This window comes from Semicossyphus pulcher, unplaced genomic scaffold, assembly GCF_022749685.1.
Source record: "Semicossyphus pulcher isolate SPU_LCO1_2020_fin unplaced genomic scaffold, fSemPul1.0.p SCAF_13, whole genome shotgun sequence".
NCBI lineage: Eukaryota > Metazoa > Chordata > Actinopteri > Labriformes > Labridae > Semicossyphus > Semicossyphus pulcher.
The window spans coordinates 11,483,526-11,504,638 of record NW_027211637.1 but is presented as its reverse complement, the minus strand read 5'-3'; the positions used below and the strand labels follow the sequence as shown (position 1 = coordinate 11,504,638).

Here is a 21,113-nt window from a genome sequence, read left to right as displayed (position 1 = left end):
TGCAATAGGGCGATCTACTGAGAGATATTGAGTGCATGTGGCATTTTCCACCTCTGTATTAGCATTTTCTTCTCTGAGAAGACTTAAGTAGTAATTGAGAATCATCATTTAACAGCAAAACAATCGGGTTACATGGTATACTGACCCCAATTATATCTCCCATCAAGGATGCTACTTGAGACCAAAAAAGCTCCACACCTGGACATTGCCACATGTAAATAAGTTCCTATTTGTCCACTATTACACAAAGAGCAGATGGGAGTAGAACAGAGATAAAGTTGACAGCGTTTCCTGTGGGTGAAATAAAGTATGAATACATTTGTAATGGATCATTTGATGATTAAAATTTTGTGACGTAACTTTAATATTTCCCCATACTCTCTTCCAGTCAATAACTTGCTTCCATTCCTTCAAGTCAACATTTCATACTTTGGTCACCCCCAATGTATAACTTTTAGCTTCTTGCAGTTTTTGATATAGAGTGGATACCAAACCTCATGATTTAGATTTAATACATAAAAGCTTAAGAAGCGAATGTTCAGGAAGAGTATTACATGTAACTCCATCAGTTGTAAGTAAAAATAAAAGGATGTTCTGGGTAAATTATATGTGCTCTTAAGATCCCCATATGATCTTAGTCCTCTACCAGCTATAACATGAGATAAAATGCGGATACCAGAATTAGACCATGGAGGATAAATAATCGGTTTCCTCCCCAAGCAGAATATATTATTTCGAAAAATTGGTGTCTGAGTGTGCCACTGCATCTCCCAGTCACCTAATTTCTCCACTTGTTGCCAAATCTGTATGGAGTGGGCAATTATAGGGCCAAGTTTTGATTGGCAATATCTGGGAGGTAAACCACAAAAGATTAAGTCTTCCAATTTGTAAGGGAAGACAATACTACGTTCAATCTGGAGCCAAGAAGTGTTCGGCCAAGTGTTCGAGTCTTGAGAAAACCAATTTCTAAGAGGATAGAGCATAAATGACAAATAATATAAATAAAAATTGGGCAATCCGAATCCCCCTAACTGTTTGCCCCATTGCAGTATTGTGTTTCCTAAGTCTTGGTCGTTTTTCTTGTCCATAGAAATTTTGATACAAGACTCTGAATATTGTTCCAATAGCCGGCAGGTGAAGGTAAAGGCAGCATACTGGATAAAAAATTAATCTTAGGTAAAACCATCATATTAACAACTGATATTCGGCTACGTAATGACAATGATTTATGATTAAGCCATCTCTCCAGATCCCCTTTGACAGAGTCAGTTAATCGTTTGTAATTCTTAATGATAATTTTGTCAAGGGTAGAGAAGATATCAACACCAAGGTACTTAAATTGAGAAACTATTGGAATTTCTGTGCGCAAATCTGAATAATCCGAAGCATTCTTTAAAACCAAAAGTGCGGATTTATTCAGATTTACTTTATAACCTGAAAAGTTACTAAATAATGAAATTATCTTATTGCTATATGGCAAATCATGAATCACATTGCTGAAATATAATAAAATATCGTCGTATCATCGTATCATATAATGAAATGGAATTGTGCACTTTCCCCACCGCTATAGAGTTTATATTTTGACATTGACAAATTTTTTGTGCCAGGGGTTCCAATGATATAATAAATAAAAGCGGTGAGAGAGGACAGCCTTGACGGGATCCTCTGTCTATGGGAATTGTAGAGGAACACTGGTTTCTAGTCAGCACTATCGCTGATGGGTTGTTGTACAGAGCTTTTAACATGTATATAAATTGTCCACCGAAGCCCATGTGTTCCAGTGTGAACCACAGGAAACTCCACTCAAGACGGTTGAACACCTTTTCCGCGTCAATAGATAATACTGCAGGCAGGGAACACACATTAGGTGCAGCGTGTATAATATGCAGTAATCTTCTAACATTGTCTGATGCTAATCTATTTTTAACGAAACCTGATTGATCAGGATGAATAAGCTTAGGTATAACTGAATCTAATCTATTAGCTAAAGTTTTGGCAAACAGTTTCACATCAGAATTTAACAATGATACTGGGCTGTAACTCGTACAAACTGTAGGGTCTTTATTAGCTTTACATAGAAGCGAAATAATAGCTGTATTAACGTCTCTATTGAAAAAACCCTTCTGGAGAGATGCATCAATTATATCAAGCATAATCGGTCCTAAATCCGACCAAAACTCAAGATATAATTCCCGCGGGATGCCATCTAATCCAGGCAATTTGCCTCTTTTCATCTGTTTCAGTGATTCAAATAATTCATTTAGGGTAATTCTATCATCTAAGGACTTACTCTCCTCTTTTGTAAGCCGAGGTAGACTCAAATCCTCAAAAAAGGAATTCATAAGTTCAACTGAGTCCTCCATTTTATCTGTTTCACTCTGGTATAACTCTTGATAAAAGTTTCTAAATTGCTGATTTATCAGTTGAGGATCATGCAAAATTGTGCCATCTTCAGATTGTCTTGATATTATAACAGACAAGTGTTAATTATTGCGGAGTTTACTAGCCAGTAAAAAGCTGGGTTTGCTGCCGTCTAGATAGTGGGATTGTCTAACTCTATGTATTAAAAATTCTGACCTCTGGCCGAGGAGAGAGTTTAATTTTAATTTGATTATGGATAACTCTCTCTCCCTTTCAGTAGAGAAACTGTTTTGTTGTTGGTGAATTAAGGAAGAAAGATGATATTCCAAATTATTTATTTCCTTCAGTTGCTTCCTATTTTGACCAGAGGCAAACGCAATTGAGAATTTTTATTTATTAATGGATAAGAATTCCTTTAAACCTTCTCTAAAGTGATTAGTAAAGTCAGAGTTCCGCAAAAGACTAATGTTAAACCGCCAGCGTGTTGCACGACTGGGAGATGTAGTTAGCAAGAGAACACACAAATTGGCATAGTGATCAGACAGAGACATATGTATTATTTCTGCTTTATGGACTCGATGAACCAATTGAGAGGAGACAAAAATATAATCTATCCTCGAAAAGGAACCATGTCTGCCCGAATAAAATGTATACTCTCTTATATTGGGATTATGTCTTCTCCATATATCCAAAAGACCATAATCTGAAATTAAATTACGTAGCGCCAAAGTATTTGGGGAAACATTAGTCTTAGTTGTTTTATCCATTAAGGGATCAATAATTGTATTATAGTCACCCCCTAAAAAGACTTTAAATTGATTGATTTTATGGAGAATTTGGTATAAAGATAAATAAAAAGATTTATCATACACATTGGGAGCATATACTGAAAGAAAAGCAACTTTTTTCCCTTCGATAATAGTTTTAACATAAGCAATCCTTCCCTCTTGGTCACTGCCTTTTCCTACAATATCAATTTGAAGATTAGAGCGAAATAATATGATTGTTCCCTTAGTTTTATAGTTTGCTGATGAATATGCTATGACTTTAAATATAGTGTTGTTAATATTAGTAATATCTTGCTGCATCAAATGGGTTTCTTGTAGCAGCGCAATGTCTACCTTTTTTTTCCTTAATATCTGTAAACAACTACAACGTTTCTTCGCTTCGTTAATGCCCTGTACATTCCATGATTAAATAGATAAACCTGACGCCATTAAACTATTTTAATAGGAAATCAAAAAAAAGAGAGATAATTAATAATGGTAAGTAACATAATAGAAAATGACATACATAAGTGCTCAGGATACCACTCACTTTAATACCAGCATATTCCCAACCTCCCCTACCCTCCCTCTCCTTAAGCCAGAATCTTCCCACTAGTCCCACAACCCTCTTCCAAAACTCCACCCCCCCTCCCACCTCAACACTAAAATGGGGAGAGATCCTGAAATACATTGAATTTATGTGATCAAACTCATTATTTACCACATCTTGTTGACTACTATTACCCCACAACACTAGCAGAGCTGTGGCAAACAGAGCATTCCCCTTCACACGGTTCCTAATTGAAATTCCCTTCAACCTAACCCATATTGGTGATAGAAAATATAAAAAATAATAACTATGATACTGACAAAAATGAAAAAGAAAATCAATAAGTAAATAAATAAAAAATCAAGACAGTAATGGACCTATTTACTTTTTAGCCCAGTCTTTGTAAGCTTTCGAGAAGTAAAAATACAGCTTCCATAAATAACTGTCCAATCGACTCATAGTCCAAAAAAATAAAATCTTCCACAAGAAGAAAAGAAAAAGAGAGAGAGAGAGAGAAAAAAAAATAATAATAATAATCTCATACCTGGTCGCTAGCCATAACTCCACATTCAACTATCTTTCACAAGTCTGGGTGGTGAAATAATCTGTCCACTCTCTTTGTAGACACTATCAGCCTGAAGTTGTTAAATCCGCCGTGGAGCTGGCATTTGTGAGCGACGGCTTCACTTGCTTCTCATAGAAATCCATAGCCTCCGTTGCTCGAGTAAAGGGAAAAGTTTTGTTGTTGAAGGTGACCAGCAGCTTTGCAGGGTGAACAATGCCGCATCTCAGCTCGGCTTTACAACAGAGTGCTTTCACCTCGTTGAATTCAGCCTGTTGTTTCCGCAACTCAATGGTCATAGCAGGGTAAATGCTGATTCTTTGTCCTCCGAAATACAGCTTGTCCCCTTTTTCTCCAATCAGACGCTGGATGGTGCGCCTCACCTCGAAACTGTGTAGCCGCGTTATCATACAGCGGCTCCAGTCTTTGGCTGTAGCGCCTGTACGGTGAGCAATGCTGACCAAGGGAGGTGGCCCCAGGGCGTCATCACCAAACAGTTCGTAGAAAAGTTTGTTAACAAAGCTGGTGGGTTTACCTGCCTCGATCCCTTGCTGTAGCCCCAGTATGCGCAAATTAAATTTCCTGCTTTGGTTTTCAAGTGCATGTGTCTTTTAGTTGTTCATTCATAACTAGCAGGTCACTGTATTGTTTCTCCACAGCGGACATTCGTCCCTCCATAGCGTTCGCCGCAGCTTCTACATCTTCCACTTTTGACTTACAAGACTTGATAGTAACTTCAAGTTTCTCTAGTTCCTCGTGGATAGGTTTAAGCTTGTTGTCAAGCGCAGCTGAAATCTCCTCACTGATGATTCCTCTAATCATTTTACCGAGAGATTCAGGATCCATTGTGCTGCCGCCTGTGCTGCGTAAGGCTGGTTTAGAAGGCATAAATTACGGCTTTTAGTGTCCAGGATATCCAACAAGTATTTAACCAAAGTAGGGTAAATTCGGATGAGGGGTCTACCTTAATTTCCGATTAATTCATTTGAAAGGAACAGCGTGGCAGGAGTTGGCATCCTCACGTCTTGCCACCGGAAGTCATCCTGCCAAATCAATTGTCATTGTAGCTGAAAGTTTAAGTCTGTGGTGCTGAGGATGACTTTACTGATAAGCTAATTGCTCTACTACAGGCTGAGGGAAAGTCTATGGATTATGTTCAGGTGTTATTCAAAGAACCACCATTCTCCTCCCCCACAGAATCAATCCTTCGGGGTGTTGGTGATCTGTTAGAAAAAACAGCAAAACCATCTATGGAGAACAGAGGATACTGTTGCTTGCGGATCTTTTACTGTGCCCGCCCCAGCTGGGGAGGAACAGTTTGATCATTGGTTAGAGCAAGCTTACCTGATGCTTGAAGAGAGTGATGGTACCCTAAAAGAAGAAGAATAATGGAAAGCTTAAAGGGGCCAGCATTAGAAGTGATAAAAGCTGTACTTTATCTGACCCAGATATTACCCCTGGAAAATGCTTACAGGCTATTGAAAGCACCTTTGGACTGGCAGAGTCGGGAGATAACTTGTAGTTTGCTTTCAGACTACAGCAACAACAGCCTGGGGAGAAAATGTCTTATTTCTTTAGGAGACTGGAGCCTCGCCTCACAAAATTTGTACAACGAGGTGGCCTTCCAGCCAATGGTATGGATAGAGCGTGGATCGAACAACTACTCAACACGAGAACCACCAGAGATTATGTAATTTGGCGTTGTAGTAGAAAAATTTAAATTATTCTGTCATTATGTGTCATACGTTTCCCTCCAGCCCTGACTTTTCCTAAATACCTATCCTGTACCTATACTGTTAAAGCCTTCAGTGACTGAAGTCACAAAAACTGCCTCCTACTGGACACCTCAAAGACAAAGGAGATGATAATAGATTTCTGCAAGTCCAAACCCCCTCTTCAGCCAGTGAACACTTGTGGGGTGGACATCGAGGTGGTACCAACCTATAGGCGTACACCTGGATAACAAGTTGGACTGGTCCCTTTACACAGATGCACTCTACAAAAAGGGGCAGAGCCGCCTCTTTTTCTTAAGGAGGCTCAGATCTCTAGACATCTGCAGTAAGATGCTGCAGATGTTTAATCAATCTGTGGTGGCAAGTGTACTGTTTTATGCTGCAGTCTGCTGGGGAGGCAGTATAAGACACAAGGATGCAAGGCGACTGGACAAACTGGTGAAAAAAGCTGGCTCTGTGATCGGAGTCAGGTTGGACTCATTGGAGGATGTGGTGGAGAGATGCACACTGAAGAAGGTTGAGGCCATTCTAAACAACACGGATCATTCACTTCATAACACCTTGATGGACCAAAGAAACAATGGTGGTGGACGGCTCCTCTCTCTTCGCTGCAGGACGGAGAGATATAGAAGATCTTTTGTACCCACAGCTATCAGACTTTTGAATTCTTTAGTAATGGCCCGAACTGAGCCAATGAACACAAACCAAGATGCACAGATCCTTTTTCTCTTTTGGAGAGAACGGACAGGGCAGAACGAATGAAGAGAACGGATGGCACTGTGCCAACAGAGCAAACTGTTGGCGGTGCCCACAGTGCAGATAGGCTGCCTGCGCATGGGTCTCACTCAAAACAGCGGTAAGCTGTCTATTTATTTAGCGCGGCAAACAATCCCAAAGTAATTATTGCCATCTGTTTGGATATTGCTTATTGCCTCTGAACCTCACAGAGAGACAGATAGACAGTCATGCGTGCTAGTAACCACAGCAACTGAAGAAGTCAGATATACAATATGCCGGACACACCGGTAAAAACGTTAAATGACACAAACCGCAGCTGTATTACAACACCAACAGTATCGAAGCAGATACACATCAAACCAGCGGAAATCAGTGTTTTTGCTGTGAACGGTAATCTACAGCAAATTCTATTTGGCAAAACCACCGCACTTAGTTTGCTTGTGTAAACTACACCCTTCATGTAGTTAATTTGTAAAAGTTAAGTTCATAAGGTCTGATGAGGACACCAAACATTTAGAAGGGGGATGTTGGGTTAAAAAAAATTTAACCAAAAAATAATTATACATTGTAATTACAATGATTGAAAGAAGTAAAAATGTAGTTATAAATAAGATTTAAAAAGTATATCATAAAGGTAAAAAAAGGTACAGTTAATAAGTTTAAAAATGCTAATGTATAGTTTTTTTGTTTTATTGTGAAAAGTTTATGGTACAAAGATGAAGTTGTGCAAGTGAATACATGAGGAAGTGAGAACGAGTTAATTTGACTTGCTTGACTGACCAAGACTGACTCCCAATAGTTTATTTAAACAGCCAAGTAACATGCGAAACATATTGGTCCTGCTCTTAGAAGCACTCTAGAATACCGTGCACTTTTTCCTTCGGGATCTCCCATGCTCGGAACATATCACTGAATGCAACTGCAAGAGCCTCTGCGGTGTGTGACCCGGAGAACTAAAACTGCGCAGTTAGGCTCAAAATGGACATTTGACGATGATGCTGTCCTTCATAATGCTGTCGATATGCGTATAGACCGTTTGGTATAAATGCGGCAGGCCTGCATCAGTGACATTTACGCCCCAGCAGGGAGTAACATGGATCCATGTATGATATGAGTCGTCTGACATGAGTCCCCCTCATCTCCCACAAAAGACAGCGGCTGGTGATCAAGGCAAATTAATTCCATTATTTTGGAGGATATTTCTTTTGGTTCCTTGCTGTCCTTGCTGTTGTCGAAATGTCTCTGCTACAGATGTTTGAGTGAGATGCGGCAGAGTTGTTGATGCCAACCACTCTCTCTCCTCCTTAGTGTTACTAGCTCGCTTTGAATACTCATAATATTCTTTGAAGTGACTCACCTTCAAACCGATGAGGTTTGTGGTGTTGAACTTTTTTGATTATGTTCCCCCACAAGATGCTTCCTTGGAACACACCTTGCAAATTACATATTTATTATCTTGTTCAGACACCTGATAAAACTGGTGAAGCCATTTTCGTGTCGCTTAGAGAAATTGTCTCGCATGTTTTGCATTATCTGATCAGCTCTTATGATCGGCCTTTAATACAGACCACTGATCAGTTAGAATGAATATCTGCCAATCATAATTGGTGGCTGATCGGAGCACCCTTAGAAAACCATTCCCAGGTTTTCTATGTATGTACAGTTTTAATATGAATTCTATGCACTCTTTTTTTAATGAGAAAGAGACGTCCTCTGGTACGTCCCTCCTTTTAATGTTTTGATTGAGGTGTGATCTCTCATGTTAAATATGGACCTTATTATGCCTTATTATGCTTTAATGATTTTGTGCAGCTGGTTGGTGCTTATGTTATTCTGTACTCTTAGGAGGGAAATCACCAAGAATGAATGGCTACCGCTGATAGCACCATAAATTGCGCATCATTTGCACCCGCTATCTGCTCCGTTTTAATGTCTGATTCACAAAGCAAACTGCACTAATGATATTCAAGCGCAAACACACCCATAAAGTTTTGCAGATCCGTGCAGTTTGCTTTTGTTTTGTGTCTGATTGTCGAAAGAAGCTGTCTACACCTCACTCTCTGCTGTGCGGTGCTGCGCTCTAGGCATTAGTTGAGCGCACACTGATGGATCAATCAATCAATCAATCAAAGAAAGAGCAGGTCTAGACCGACTCTTTGTTAAGTTATTTAAAGAGAGGCCCAACATGAATCCACCATGAGTAGCACTTAGCAATTCGGCACATTGGCAAGGAAAAACTTCCTTTTAACAGGCAGAAACCTCGAGCAGAACCAGACTCATGTTGAACAGCCATCTGCCTCGACTGGATGGGCCGAAAATGGGATAGAAGGAGATGCAGGATAGAGACAGGCAAAGAGAGCAACAACAACATATGTTCTTGTTACCACAACAACATATGTCCTTGTTACATGAACAACAACAGACACATACTTATGGTTACAATGCCAATAATAGTGGTAGACTAGGGTGAAGATTGGCTAAATAAATAAATAAATAAATAAATTAGCGAGAGAAGCAGAGTAATGATAAAGGCTGAGGTAATCGTAATTGTAACAGTTGAAGTCAACAGGTCTACTATTAGCATTAGCAGCAACAATAATGATACTATGGGGAAGGCTGATGTTAGTAGTTGTTGCAGTCGAGCAGGTCCACAGCAGCAGGTGGTCTGCAGCAACGATCCTCAGGAACCTTCAAGACAAGGGAGCACAAGAACTCCCGGGAAGATATGTGGTTAGTAATGTTAATGGGACCAGAAGATACAGAGTTAATGAGCTGCATTAATATGACAGAGAGAGAGAGAGAGAGAGAGAGAGAGAGAGAGAGAGAGAGAGAGAGAGTCAGAGAGTCAGAGAGAGAGAGAGAGAGAAGCTTGGTGTGTCACCTAAACCTATAGCAGCATAACTATGGGCTAGTCCAAGCCTGAGCCAGCCCTAGCTATAAGCTTATGGATCTCAACTCCATGCACAGATCGATGATGACCATGGAGAACTCGACAGGTGTTTACTAGTTTAACTGTCAGTTACGCAGCTAAATTTTTTTAGACACACGTAATAGCAGCTTGTCCATATTATAATCCCTGTCATGTGTAAAGGCTCCAGACCATCTCCACACATACACAAGTGTGCCCATGTGCCGGGGTTGAGCCTAGAACACTGAAAGCACATATAAAGTGCATTCTATTTGCGCACGACAAAGGCAAGAGTCAAAAGGTTAGCCTGCCACCAAATACAAATACACCAAATAGTTCCTTTAATCTGAGAAACAGGCACAGCGCCAGGATTTTTAAAATATTAATTTAAAATAATTAATTTTCATGACATTAGAGCTACTTTATATGCAAGTTTGTTTTTCAACAACAGCTCTGGTACAAAGCAAATGTAGTTTTTAATTAAATTTGTCTAAGGTTATTCAACAAAATAGCTAAAAGCTTAAAACAACTGACTAAAGGCAAGGACAAAAAAGTTTCATGTGTCAAGTTGAGAGAATTCAGCACCCGGCAGCACCGGACAGCGCCCAGCAACAACACAATACATCCATAATGACAAGTGCATTTCTTATGTCAAATCAGACAACTGTGCATTGGTAATGTTTCGGTAGAAATTGCTATCACCCTGCAGTTCATCAAAACTCGTTTCCACCATATGTAAAACTCAACGTAAACAAAAATCCTACCTTGCTGTTGGTACGCAAATGTTAAATGTTGAACTCTCATTTTCTCTTTTCTTTTTTGAGCACCCGTTTTTTGATGACTGGTCATCTTGACACTTCACTAACAAGCCCTTTTGGTGCGAAACATTTAAGTTGCTATGGCAACCAGTCGGACCGAACCATTTTATATATGCGCGATAAAATTCTTGACCATCACTCATTCATTAAAAATTGTAAAAAAGAAAAATGATCCAGCTTTTATGAGTCTCACAAATTATATTTAAATGTCTCAAATATATATTTTTGATCAAATATTCCAAAGGTCACGTGACTACGCCTTAACACGCGGCTCACCTGTTGTGAAAACGAATAGGTACATTGTTGTTGTGTGGGAATTTAATTAGTTAAAATGTAGATGTTATACAAAGACATTTTCTTTATTTGTGCTAAAAATATATTGGATTTTATTTAAAAATTATTTACGTTTAGGTATTTAGTCTCACATAATACTAAAAATTGCAGCAATTCTTTTTCAGTAAGTATACATCAAATTAAAAATGGATTACTTAATTTTAGAAAGACAACAAATGAGAAAATAAATTTAACAATTTTCTTGTCTAGTATTTGAATTAAAGAATTATATTAATTCATAATTTGACTTCAATCTCATTCTCTTAGCATTGTGAATCGTATTGTTACATCCTATTTTCATCCTGCCAACTCAATTTGCTGCTTTTTGAAAAAGCTCTATCTATTTTTTGCTTCCAGTGCATTCTAGTCTATTTCTTATTTTTTTAAATATTGCAATCTGTCTAACCTTCATGGATTTTTTTTCAATGTAGGTCTTCTATTAGGATATGCTTTCCGTTAACGGTTTTCATACTGAAATGTCAGCTGAACTGGGAAGAAACAGGCAGTGGAAAGTGCAGATCTTAAAGTGGACAGGATCAAACTTTGTGCTCTGCAAACATTGAGCGCTACCCAAAATTGCACACTGCAATGTTGGTGGTGCCTTCTGCATTTGGCCATACAGCAAGTGAATGAAGCCACTGTGAGGTTATCATTTGTTTTATGGTCCATTATAACAGAACATTTTTTGACACCTGACATCTTTTATATCCCCCCTGTTACTGCTTTTTCGCCTTCATTTTAAGAGCTGACTATTTTCACATCCATATACCTAATCCCACACATTCAGATTCACATTCACATTCAGAGACTTCAGGAGCATATTTGTGTTCAGTCCACTGCTTTGTGATTTATCAGAATCAATTTATCAATGAGTGTATGAACACCGCAGACTGGAGTCTCTGTTAACAGTGCAAAACAGACGTATGCATAAACCACATCCTAACATGCTTAGAATGACATAAGGAATAAAGTATTTTATGAGACACAGCGAGAAATGTTGAAACACTTAAGAATGAGAGGTGATTGGTCTGTTTCTGTGGATACGGGCAGAGTGGGCAGTCCTAATATGGCCCAGGACATGTGCGTACACAATATCAGACCAATGTGGACAAGTGTGTCCCAAACCACCTCAAAATGTGGCCTGAGTGATCAGAACTCAATGGCCCAATCCCAATCTCCACACTCACGGACTCACGGACTTTGAGGCGCGTTCCCGGTGAGTGTGTGAGTGCTTAGTGCTGTCCCATTGTCAGATCACAGAGTGTGTAAGGGCTCTGATGCTGACTTTTCAACGCCAAATTGTGGACTTTCCATGAGTCCGCATATCTGCAGACTTTCCTGTGGGACTTACCCAGAGTTCATGGTGACGTAGCCGACCGTGATTGTCCAGCCCCCCCACTAAATTTAAACAAATGTTTGTAAATGGAAGTAGTATTCAATGAAGTTTGAACAAATGTAAACAAAGCGAGAGTGGACGCTGATGGTAACCGCAAATATGATTATCTGTAAGTGACAACAATTAAATATTTGCAAATGATTAACATTAATGCCTTTCTCACTTTTGATAGTTTGTTAAATAAAGCATATCTTATCTTAAAATATGTAAACACTGTAAGACACACAAATACATGCTGTACAAGTCAGTGTAGCGTAAATCGGTTGATTAATTATTTCATAATTAATTAGACTCGTCATAGAATACCTGCACTCTATATTGACGAGAAGTTAACTTTAACTTTAATTAAAAGACTTAACCTATCATAGGTATTTAACCGGGCACCACCCTTTTTTGACAGAACAGGGAAACTTATAATTAGTTACCGAATTATTTTAATTTAATCTCATAATCTGAAGGTTGCTACACTCTAGGATTGAGTTCGTTTCGCGGTGTACAGAGGCTTAGTACTTCACACACACAAAAACACTTGAATCGGTTCTTTATTAATGAAGAATTTATTAGCTAATACTACTAAACATACATGAGATAACTAAATATGGCGATGAACATGAAACGTTTAATAACAGGATAAATATGATGAAAGATGGATTGAAACCTGTTCAAAGGAGTGAAGTGTAGCAGCTGAGATATTAGGAGGTATATCGCCCAAAACCTTATACTAACCTTCCTAACAAATCTGTGACTAAAGCATCAACCCCGATATACAGTAAAAACCAAAGTTAGACCTACTCGGAGGGTGAGGGGGGTCAATCGTGTTGCAGATGAGGCGTGTGGAGAGCGTCAGGTCGGCGTGGTTCGAAGCTTCTGATGCCGGGGCTTGTACCCGGGTTCCCTCGGAGCGGAGCGGTCAGTCCCGCGTTGCGGCCTGGGCCGGATGGAGGCTGAATGCGTCTTCTGGGCTCGGGACTGAGATTTTGTCCGAGCACTGGAGCTTGAGCACCGGGAGAACCCCAGGGCTCTGGGGTGTGAATTGTTTCTGTTGATCCACAGTCCCTGGATCAAACCATGTGGTTACTTATCCCCCACAGCTAATCTCGTGAAACAAACATTAACTGGCCGTAATCCCCTGATTTATCAGATGATGTCCTTCATTTGGTGTCTGTGGAACGGTGGTCCCGCAGACAAAGAGTTGTAAAGTCCCCCCCCCCCTTTGTTACCATTTGTGTTTTATTGGCCCCAGAGCTAACGGCTTAGCTCTCTTCCTGCTGGGGTCAAATGATCAGGTCAGACATCTCCTGGTCACACGCTACATCAGCTTTTTTTCTTATTAGATTTAATGGCCCATCTGGTTTCCAGGTAACATATGATGCCATGATAGTGTGTCCCATTCCTCATTTTTATGCAGTTCTCAAACCCTCACGGACCCACGCACTCACGCTCTACATGCCTGACGCCATTAAAGTCTGTGAGTGTTCAGTGCTTAGGCTTTAGGGTGGAGATTGAGATTGGGCCAATCATTCCTCCTCATTTCATCCTTGGTGTGTATATCCCTATACTTAAAGCTGTACTCTCGTGATCTGATCACTCAGTTGATCACATGTTGATACCAGGTATAAACGAGGTCTATGTTGCCCAAGTACTTGTGGATTGGGGGATCTGGGGATCGATCTGCTGACTTTTAAATTTGTGGACAACTCACCCTTTCTCCTTTTCTCTCCTTTTAACTGTCTTACATACTGCTCTCTGTGGAACCTTTCTGGGGAAGATGCAAACAAAGGCTCTTTCAGTCTGCCGTCTGTATATAACTGTTTTGGAGTCCTAATTAGCAAATGTCAAACTTTTCACTGGTGTGGTTTGCTTTTGTAAGTCAAAAAGACAAATCAGTATTTAACTGAGTCTGTTTCAAAACCAGGTAAAAACTCCCCACAGTATTTTTTAATAAACTTAACATGAAAAATCTCTTCAAGTATTACCTTAATTGCACAACTTAAATGTCCGTATATTAGGTTGTGGCTGACTAACTTAAAGACTTACTGGTATATAAAAACTATTAGCACAACAACATAAAAAAAATACGATTGGAGTCTTGTGAAAATAGGCTTTTTATTTTAAGGTTCCTTTTATTTGCAATATAATTCCTTTTCCTAATGTCTCCTTTTTTTGTTTTAGAAGTACTTTATAATATCAGCATAATGTGGAGGATGCAGGTAATGTGGTGTCAGACAATTTACTGTGGTTTTGTTAAGGCACCACCTACCCCACAAGTAATAGGTGTGTGCTGCCTTACTGTGCACTCTATAGCTGTTGACAGTCTCTTATTTGATATTTTTAGCACAAAGCAAGCATTTGCTTACAGGCTGCAGACTTTTTATGCTTCAGTAATAAAAGGTTAGAAGTCAGTGGCTGGATCACAAGTATTTCCTCGCTCCTCGATACCTGCTCAAACCAGAAGTAGTTCCGGACCTGCCATACTGAGGACTGTCTCAAGGCTCTTATAAATGCTCAGAGGAGTGAGGAAGGAATTCTGTGAAGTGATAAGTGAGGATACAAGAGAGCAGCCTTCACTGAAGTCTTTTACAGGCCGACACGCCCCCTTATTGGATATCAATTACTAATTGGATGCACAGCAGATCGGACTGATATGAAACTTCACAACATCACCTGAGTTGCATACTGGAAAAAGGAAGAAGAAGGCCTTAAAACAGACTTGGGGTGCAATCAGATTATCAGTAATTACAAATGCAAATAATAAAGAGCCTAAATAAAATCATCACGTGTGCAAATAAAAAAGATGTGTATGGTTCTAAGCAGCGCAGGTGTTTGTTAAACAGGTAACAGGAGGATACAGACAACAGAAAACACTGAGCACATGTCAACAGGCATTTCCTCTTTTTGTCTCTCCTCTTCTGGTTTCCTCGCGTCTCTCCAGTGAGGAATGCATGGATGCAATTAAGAGACTTGAGAAGCAGCCCTAGTCTCATCTAATCAAATGTGTTTGCACTAATTAGTAGATGAGTAAGTTGTGTCATACACACATACAACATACATTTTTTTAACCTTTTTTGGAGAATGTGAATTTCTGATGACGGGGATACAGCTAAAGATGGAGAAACTGAAAAGAAAAGGGAGAAGCTTTTATTTACAACACTGATTGTAGTCCATCCTCTGCAACACACAAGCTGCAATAAATACACTGCCCCTCTAAACTTATTAAAACTAAAAATCACATAAGCGATCATCTCACAACCCATTTGCATTTCAACTTGCCACTTCAGTATGTGACAGTACACATGACCTATATTTGTTCTTGTGGATCTTAATGTGATTTTGGGGACAATGACATGGCTAGTTGGCTAGCTAGTCTGAAACTGACCTGGTGGCAGCGGTGACAGGCTTAGTCCTGCTGGTCTCTTTGATTTTGTAGTATTGTAGTATTGTGTATTTTGCTTGTGGGGCTTTTGTTGGTGTCACCTCTCTTCTTAATGCTGCTGCAGTGCCTTGGAAACAGTCACTGTGTGGTCAGTGCACTAACCTCAATTTTTATGTCCTCTTCTCAGTGCCCTGCTCTTAACACTGTTGTTGTTTTAGTAGACTAAACTGCTGAGCCAAAAAACTAACTTTCTTTCCTTTATTCCTGCAGTGTCTGTGTGCCTTGTAAAAAAACTGTCTTTAGACTTACAGTATATTAGTTGTTGTCCCCTCTCTGCCTGACTTCTGAGTTATATCTTCTTGTGCTTAATAAAGTGTTATGAGTGTATAAGTATGTGTATATGCTCATCCTTTCCAGTCTAATCTTGTATTCATAGTTACACTGTCCAGAAAATAAAAAACAAAGAAACAAAGCGTGACCAATAAAGATTTTTTGTGGAGAAATGAGCATGGTCACTTGTTTGGAGGTATGACCAGGAAATATGGATTAAGCAGCACAACTTACTCTCTAAGCTCACTGCTAAACAATGTAGTGATGACACTGATTTAAAACTACCTCCAACACGTCAATGAAATGCCAACATCATTGGCATTTCATTACCGGACCTTCCTTTTTATTATTGGCTGATGTAAATGCCAATACTGGTGTTTTTGTTGTAATTCATGTTGGCCTGGATAATACTTTTGAGTACTATTGTCTACTATCATATTTAAGTTACCGAATATCTTGTTTAAAATGTTCGTATAATGTGGTTAGTAAAAAGTTTTTTTTTCTCATTGGCACTTGTGCAGCATGTACGAATTGTTGTTTTAATACTTAAAGAAGTTGCTTTACTGTATTGTCTCAAGGCCCTCTCTTTAGTTTTATTTGCCCATCCCCATATGCTGAATATTAATGGTGAGTTTTACTTTAAAAGGAAAACATAGTCGATGCTTAGTAGGGGTGCAACGGATCACAAAACTTACGGTTCGGATCATGTCACGGTTTGGAGTCACAGATCGGAAAATTTTTCAGGATAAACAAAAAAAAGACGAAAAAAGTATATTTATATTAACTGTTTCCCATCCTCAGCTAGCCATGATTGTCTCTGTTCTTCTTAACTACACAACGATTCACTATGCAGCTCAATGTATGTCAATATATCGGATCCAGAACTTTCTTTATTACTTCACGATATACTTTTAGATAATTAATTCAAGCAGAGTTCAAATTTTTTTTTATTTTCCAAGTGCTCCAAAAAAATCAATAGTACAATAACCTGTAATAAAAAGGCTGTTCATTTTAATACCTGTATCTGTGTGACCCATCTTAGAACAAAACAATAAAAACGCAAAACATAAATCCCTCTGTAGTACACTACAAGTGTGATGTATTCTACAAAAACAAGTTATAGCCGTATGGCTACATTGAACACATTACATGTGCACACCATTGATTGAGGGGTGCACTGCGCTATGAAATTCAGTTTGTGAAATACTGGTGAGTTAACATACATAAAACATAATAATAAAGCTACTAAAATTAAGCAATGGTGTTAAATCCCTGCCAAAATCCACGTGCGCAAATGAGTTACGTGTGAGGATGCTGAAGAGCATTACAATGCACACACATTTTCTCAAGCGTTTTCACAGCACTCACATACAAAATTTCTCTGCTCGCTAGTGCAATATTGCAGCCTGTGAGGAGAAAACTATGTTTGAGTGCTTTCCTTTCGCCTACTCATATTGTAATAGGAGTCGTGGTAGCAGGCTGGACCTGGAAACAGTTTAATGAAGAGCTGCTACGTCACCACTTAACCCCTGTCCACTCACTGCCAAAAAAAAACTACTTGTGCCTGAGAAGGTAGAGTATTTGCAAGCAGGAGAGCACTGAGCTCGAGGAAAACAATCTTGCACTCGGTCCAATTCTGCATGCCCTGAAAACATTTTCTCTTCACATGCTACAATATTGCTCTCGTGGGGAGGGATAATTTCTAGTGCTGTGAAACAATCAGCTGTTTGAGTAACGCGCATGACACCATATTTTTTTTTAAAGATTGTTTTTTTTACTTTTTGTGCCTTTATTTTTTAGAGAGAGGACAGTGGATAGTGGTGGAAATGGGGGAAGAGAGATTGGGGATGACACGCGGCAAAGGGTCGAGGGGGGAAGTTGAACCCGGGGCCGCCGCACCGATTTAAACGCTGAGCTAAACCGGCACCACATGACACCATATTAAGCAACAAATTGTAATCACAAGCATCCACCAGTGGGCACTTTCAAAATATATGCTGACACAGTTAGAGTGAAAGCAAAAATGCAGAAGTGCTGTTTGATACAAAGCAGCCAGTGTACAGTTCAATAGGCACACCTCGTGTAGAAATATTAAAAGAAGACTGGCGTGTTTTACAGATATAGAGCAGTGGTGCTCTCTGTGGTGCTGATATGCTTCTAGCAGCACCTCTCCTTGCTGCTCTCTCATGAAGCATCGCGGTGAAGCTAGCGCATCAGCAACTGCTAAGCCCCCCCTCAAAAAAAATACCTCTAACATTCGACATAAAAGTAAAACACATTACTTTGTGTTGTCTCATATTAATGTAAGTCTGCATCGGGATTTAGCGGCAGTAAAACTGTATTTTACATTGTGATGCTAAACTTTGCATTGGTCTGGGGATCACATGCGTGCCGAACCGTAGGGGGTGATCCGTGGCACCACTAATGCTCACATTCTACAGTCGGTCGGGTATACTAAAAAAATATTACTGTGAGTCCTGTACACTCGTTTGGTAGCTTTTCTGAAAAAGATAGCTTTTGCAGTGTGTCTATGTAGTTTGTGTTGCAGCTGTCTCTTGTCGTACATTCTCTCTCCCCCTTGTTCTGCTGTGTACTGACTCAATGCTTCCTCTGCTGTCTGGCCATGTGAACTGCATGTTGATACCAAGGGGTCACGCTGGCTGACCTCACTGAGAAGAAGAGGGGAAAGTTTGGCTGGTTCAGCCAGTCCACAGAGACACAGGGTAAATGTGTTTTTGTGTGTCTGGGTTCATAAGAACAATTCATCTCTGATTACATGTGCTTTGCTTATCCTCTTTTTCCTTTGTGTTTTTGCATCTTTTTTTCATTAATCCATGTATGATTCTCACAATTATGGGCAGAAATATACAGTACTGGTAGCTACCAGAACGAGAAATGATAGTTAGTTATTATTAGTTATACTAAGCTTAATCCAAAAGGCAACTGGACTTGGTTGATGTTCTTCAAGACGTTTCACCTCTCATCCAAAAGGCTTTTTCAGTTCAAAAATTTGAATTTAAATGCTAAATGTTTTGAATTCAAGTAAAACCTCCAAACAGTCTTTATGCCCTTTGTGAGCAGCCCAGTGTAATGGGGTGTAATGTTTTTTCAAAGAAGAACTGAAGAAGCCTTAGGCTGAAGATGCCTTTCGGTGAAGGTTCTCAGCCATCAGGTCATGGTAATTCTAAGCTTAATCCAAAAGGCAACTGGACTTCGTTGAAGTTCTTGAAGACTTTTCACCTCTCAGCCGAAAGGCTTCTTTGGTTCTTCGTAGAAGAACTCCTTCGTTCGTCCGTACTACAGCAGCTTTGATCGGGGAATTGGGGGGCAGCTGCTGCTGCAATCGGGAGCTTCAGGTAGCTTCCACAATTAAAGCTGCCGAGTGCTGTGAATCTGCACTCGATGTTCTTTCTCATCAACCGGATGTGTGTCTCAGTAAACTGAAATTGAACGTCAAGAACTGAATTAGAATTGTGAGAACAGAATTTGAATCACAAAAACTGAATATGGAATTTGAATTTTCAGATAATCTGAATTTAATGTCAGATTATTACATTCAGTTTTAAGTATAATGGAATTCAATTTTTAAAACTAATTAATTCCATTTCAAATTATGTGATTCAAATTCAAACTTTTAATTCAATTATTCAGGTTTAGCAATTCAAAAATATATGATTCAAATTTAAATATGAAAAATCAAATTCAATTTCAACATATTTCTGCCCATTTACAATCTTCATCATACATAATTAGCAATTTCATCTACACATACATCCATATCATCCATTGTCTTATTTGCATCATATTGTTAACCAGTGGTGGAAATGGAAAATGTTTCTAAACCGTATTTATAAAACGGACACAATTGGTTATGCTTGAATGCAACACAAATTTAGTTACAGTCCACGCAGCCAATGGGAAGGTGCAAAAGCAGTATCATCTTAGTCAACAAGTTACCACAGGCATCATTCAATTAATCAATTTTTATTTATATAGCGTCAAATCAAAATGAAAGTTATGTTAACACACTTTCCAAAAATAGCAGGTCAAGACTGTACTCTTTTTCATATTATTTACAGAGAAACACCATGAGCAACAGGGGCAAGGAAACATTTCCTTTTAAAATGCAGAGACCTCAAGCAGAACCAGACTCTTTTTGAACAGCCATCTGCCTCGACTGGATGGGCCAAGAAAGTGGGATAGAGGGAGTAGCAGAAGGAGAGAGATGGACAGAGACAAATGAACAGAGCAACAACAACAACAGATAATACAGACTTATGGCTAAAAGGCCAATAATAGTAGTAAAATATGTGTAATATCAATATTAATAACAAATATAGTAATGATAATACAAGTACAACTGATGATAATAATTATAGCTGTTGAAGTCAAACAGATCTAATATTAGCAGCTACAATATGATAGTAAAAGTAACAATGATAATAATAATTGTAGCAGTTGAAGTAAAGTAGCAGGCGGTCTGCAACAACTATCCAGAGGAACCGGAGAGACGAGGAAGTTCAAACACAACCCCGGGAGGATACTGTATAACATTAGTAACATACAATATGGCAGCAAAACTAGGGACTGGTCCAAGCCTATGCCAGCCCTAACTATAAGCTTTATGAAAAAAGAGTCTACTCTTAAAAGAAGAGAGTGTGTCTGCCTCCCAGTCCCTGACTGGTTGAGGATTCCTAAGAAGAGAGGCCTGATCATTGAAAGCTCTACTTCCCATACTACTTTTAGAGAATTTATGTACCACAAGCAGACCTGCATTGCGGGAGCACAACATTCTAGAGGTGTAATAGGCACTATGAGCACTTTAGGATATGATGGTGCCTGACCATTAAGAGTTTTGTAGGTGAGAAGAGGGATTTTGCATTCTACTATAGTTTTTACAGGGAGCCAGTACAGAGATCTCTTTTCCTAGTTCTATAGTGGTAGCTGTGGAGAAACTAACCAGGATTGACTGAAACTTAGTGCAACGGTACTCTTGATAATTTAATTATTCATGTGTTCATTTTTGAAAATATACTCCTATTATTTGTTTGCTAGTTAAATGGTAAGCTTTTGAGTCTTGTCATATCTGTCATCAGAGCTGTCATTTTTTTGAAATATGTTTATTCACTGTGTTAGCCAATGTTTTTTTGCTTTTTTAAATTTCATCTCTGAGTGCTACACACAATGCTTCTGTAGAGTATAAAATATTTTTTTTCTGAAAAGGCGATTTGTGGCTTTTTA

The 21,113-nt window shown here is 39.1% G+C and overlaps 1 protein-coding gene across 1 annotated transcript in view; it reads left to right on the top strand.

Moving 5' to 3' along the window:
• The window catches only part of cacna1db (calcium channel, voltage-dependent, L type, alpha 1D subunit, b), a 180,394-nt gene that overhangs the window by 89,505 nt on the left and 69,776 nt on the right, over positions 1 to 21,113 (top strand). The window contains exon 10 of the mRNA XM_069659609.1: positions 18,521 to 18,595. Coding sequence (XP_069515710.1) covers positions 18,521 to 18,595 — 75 coding nt within the window. The remainder of the gene's footprint in view (positions 1 to 18,520; positions 18,596 to 21,113) is intronic.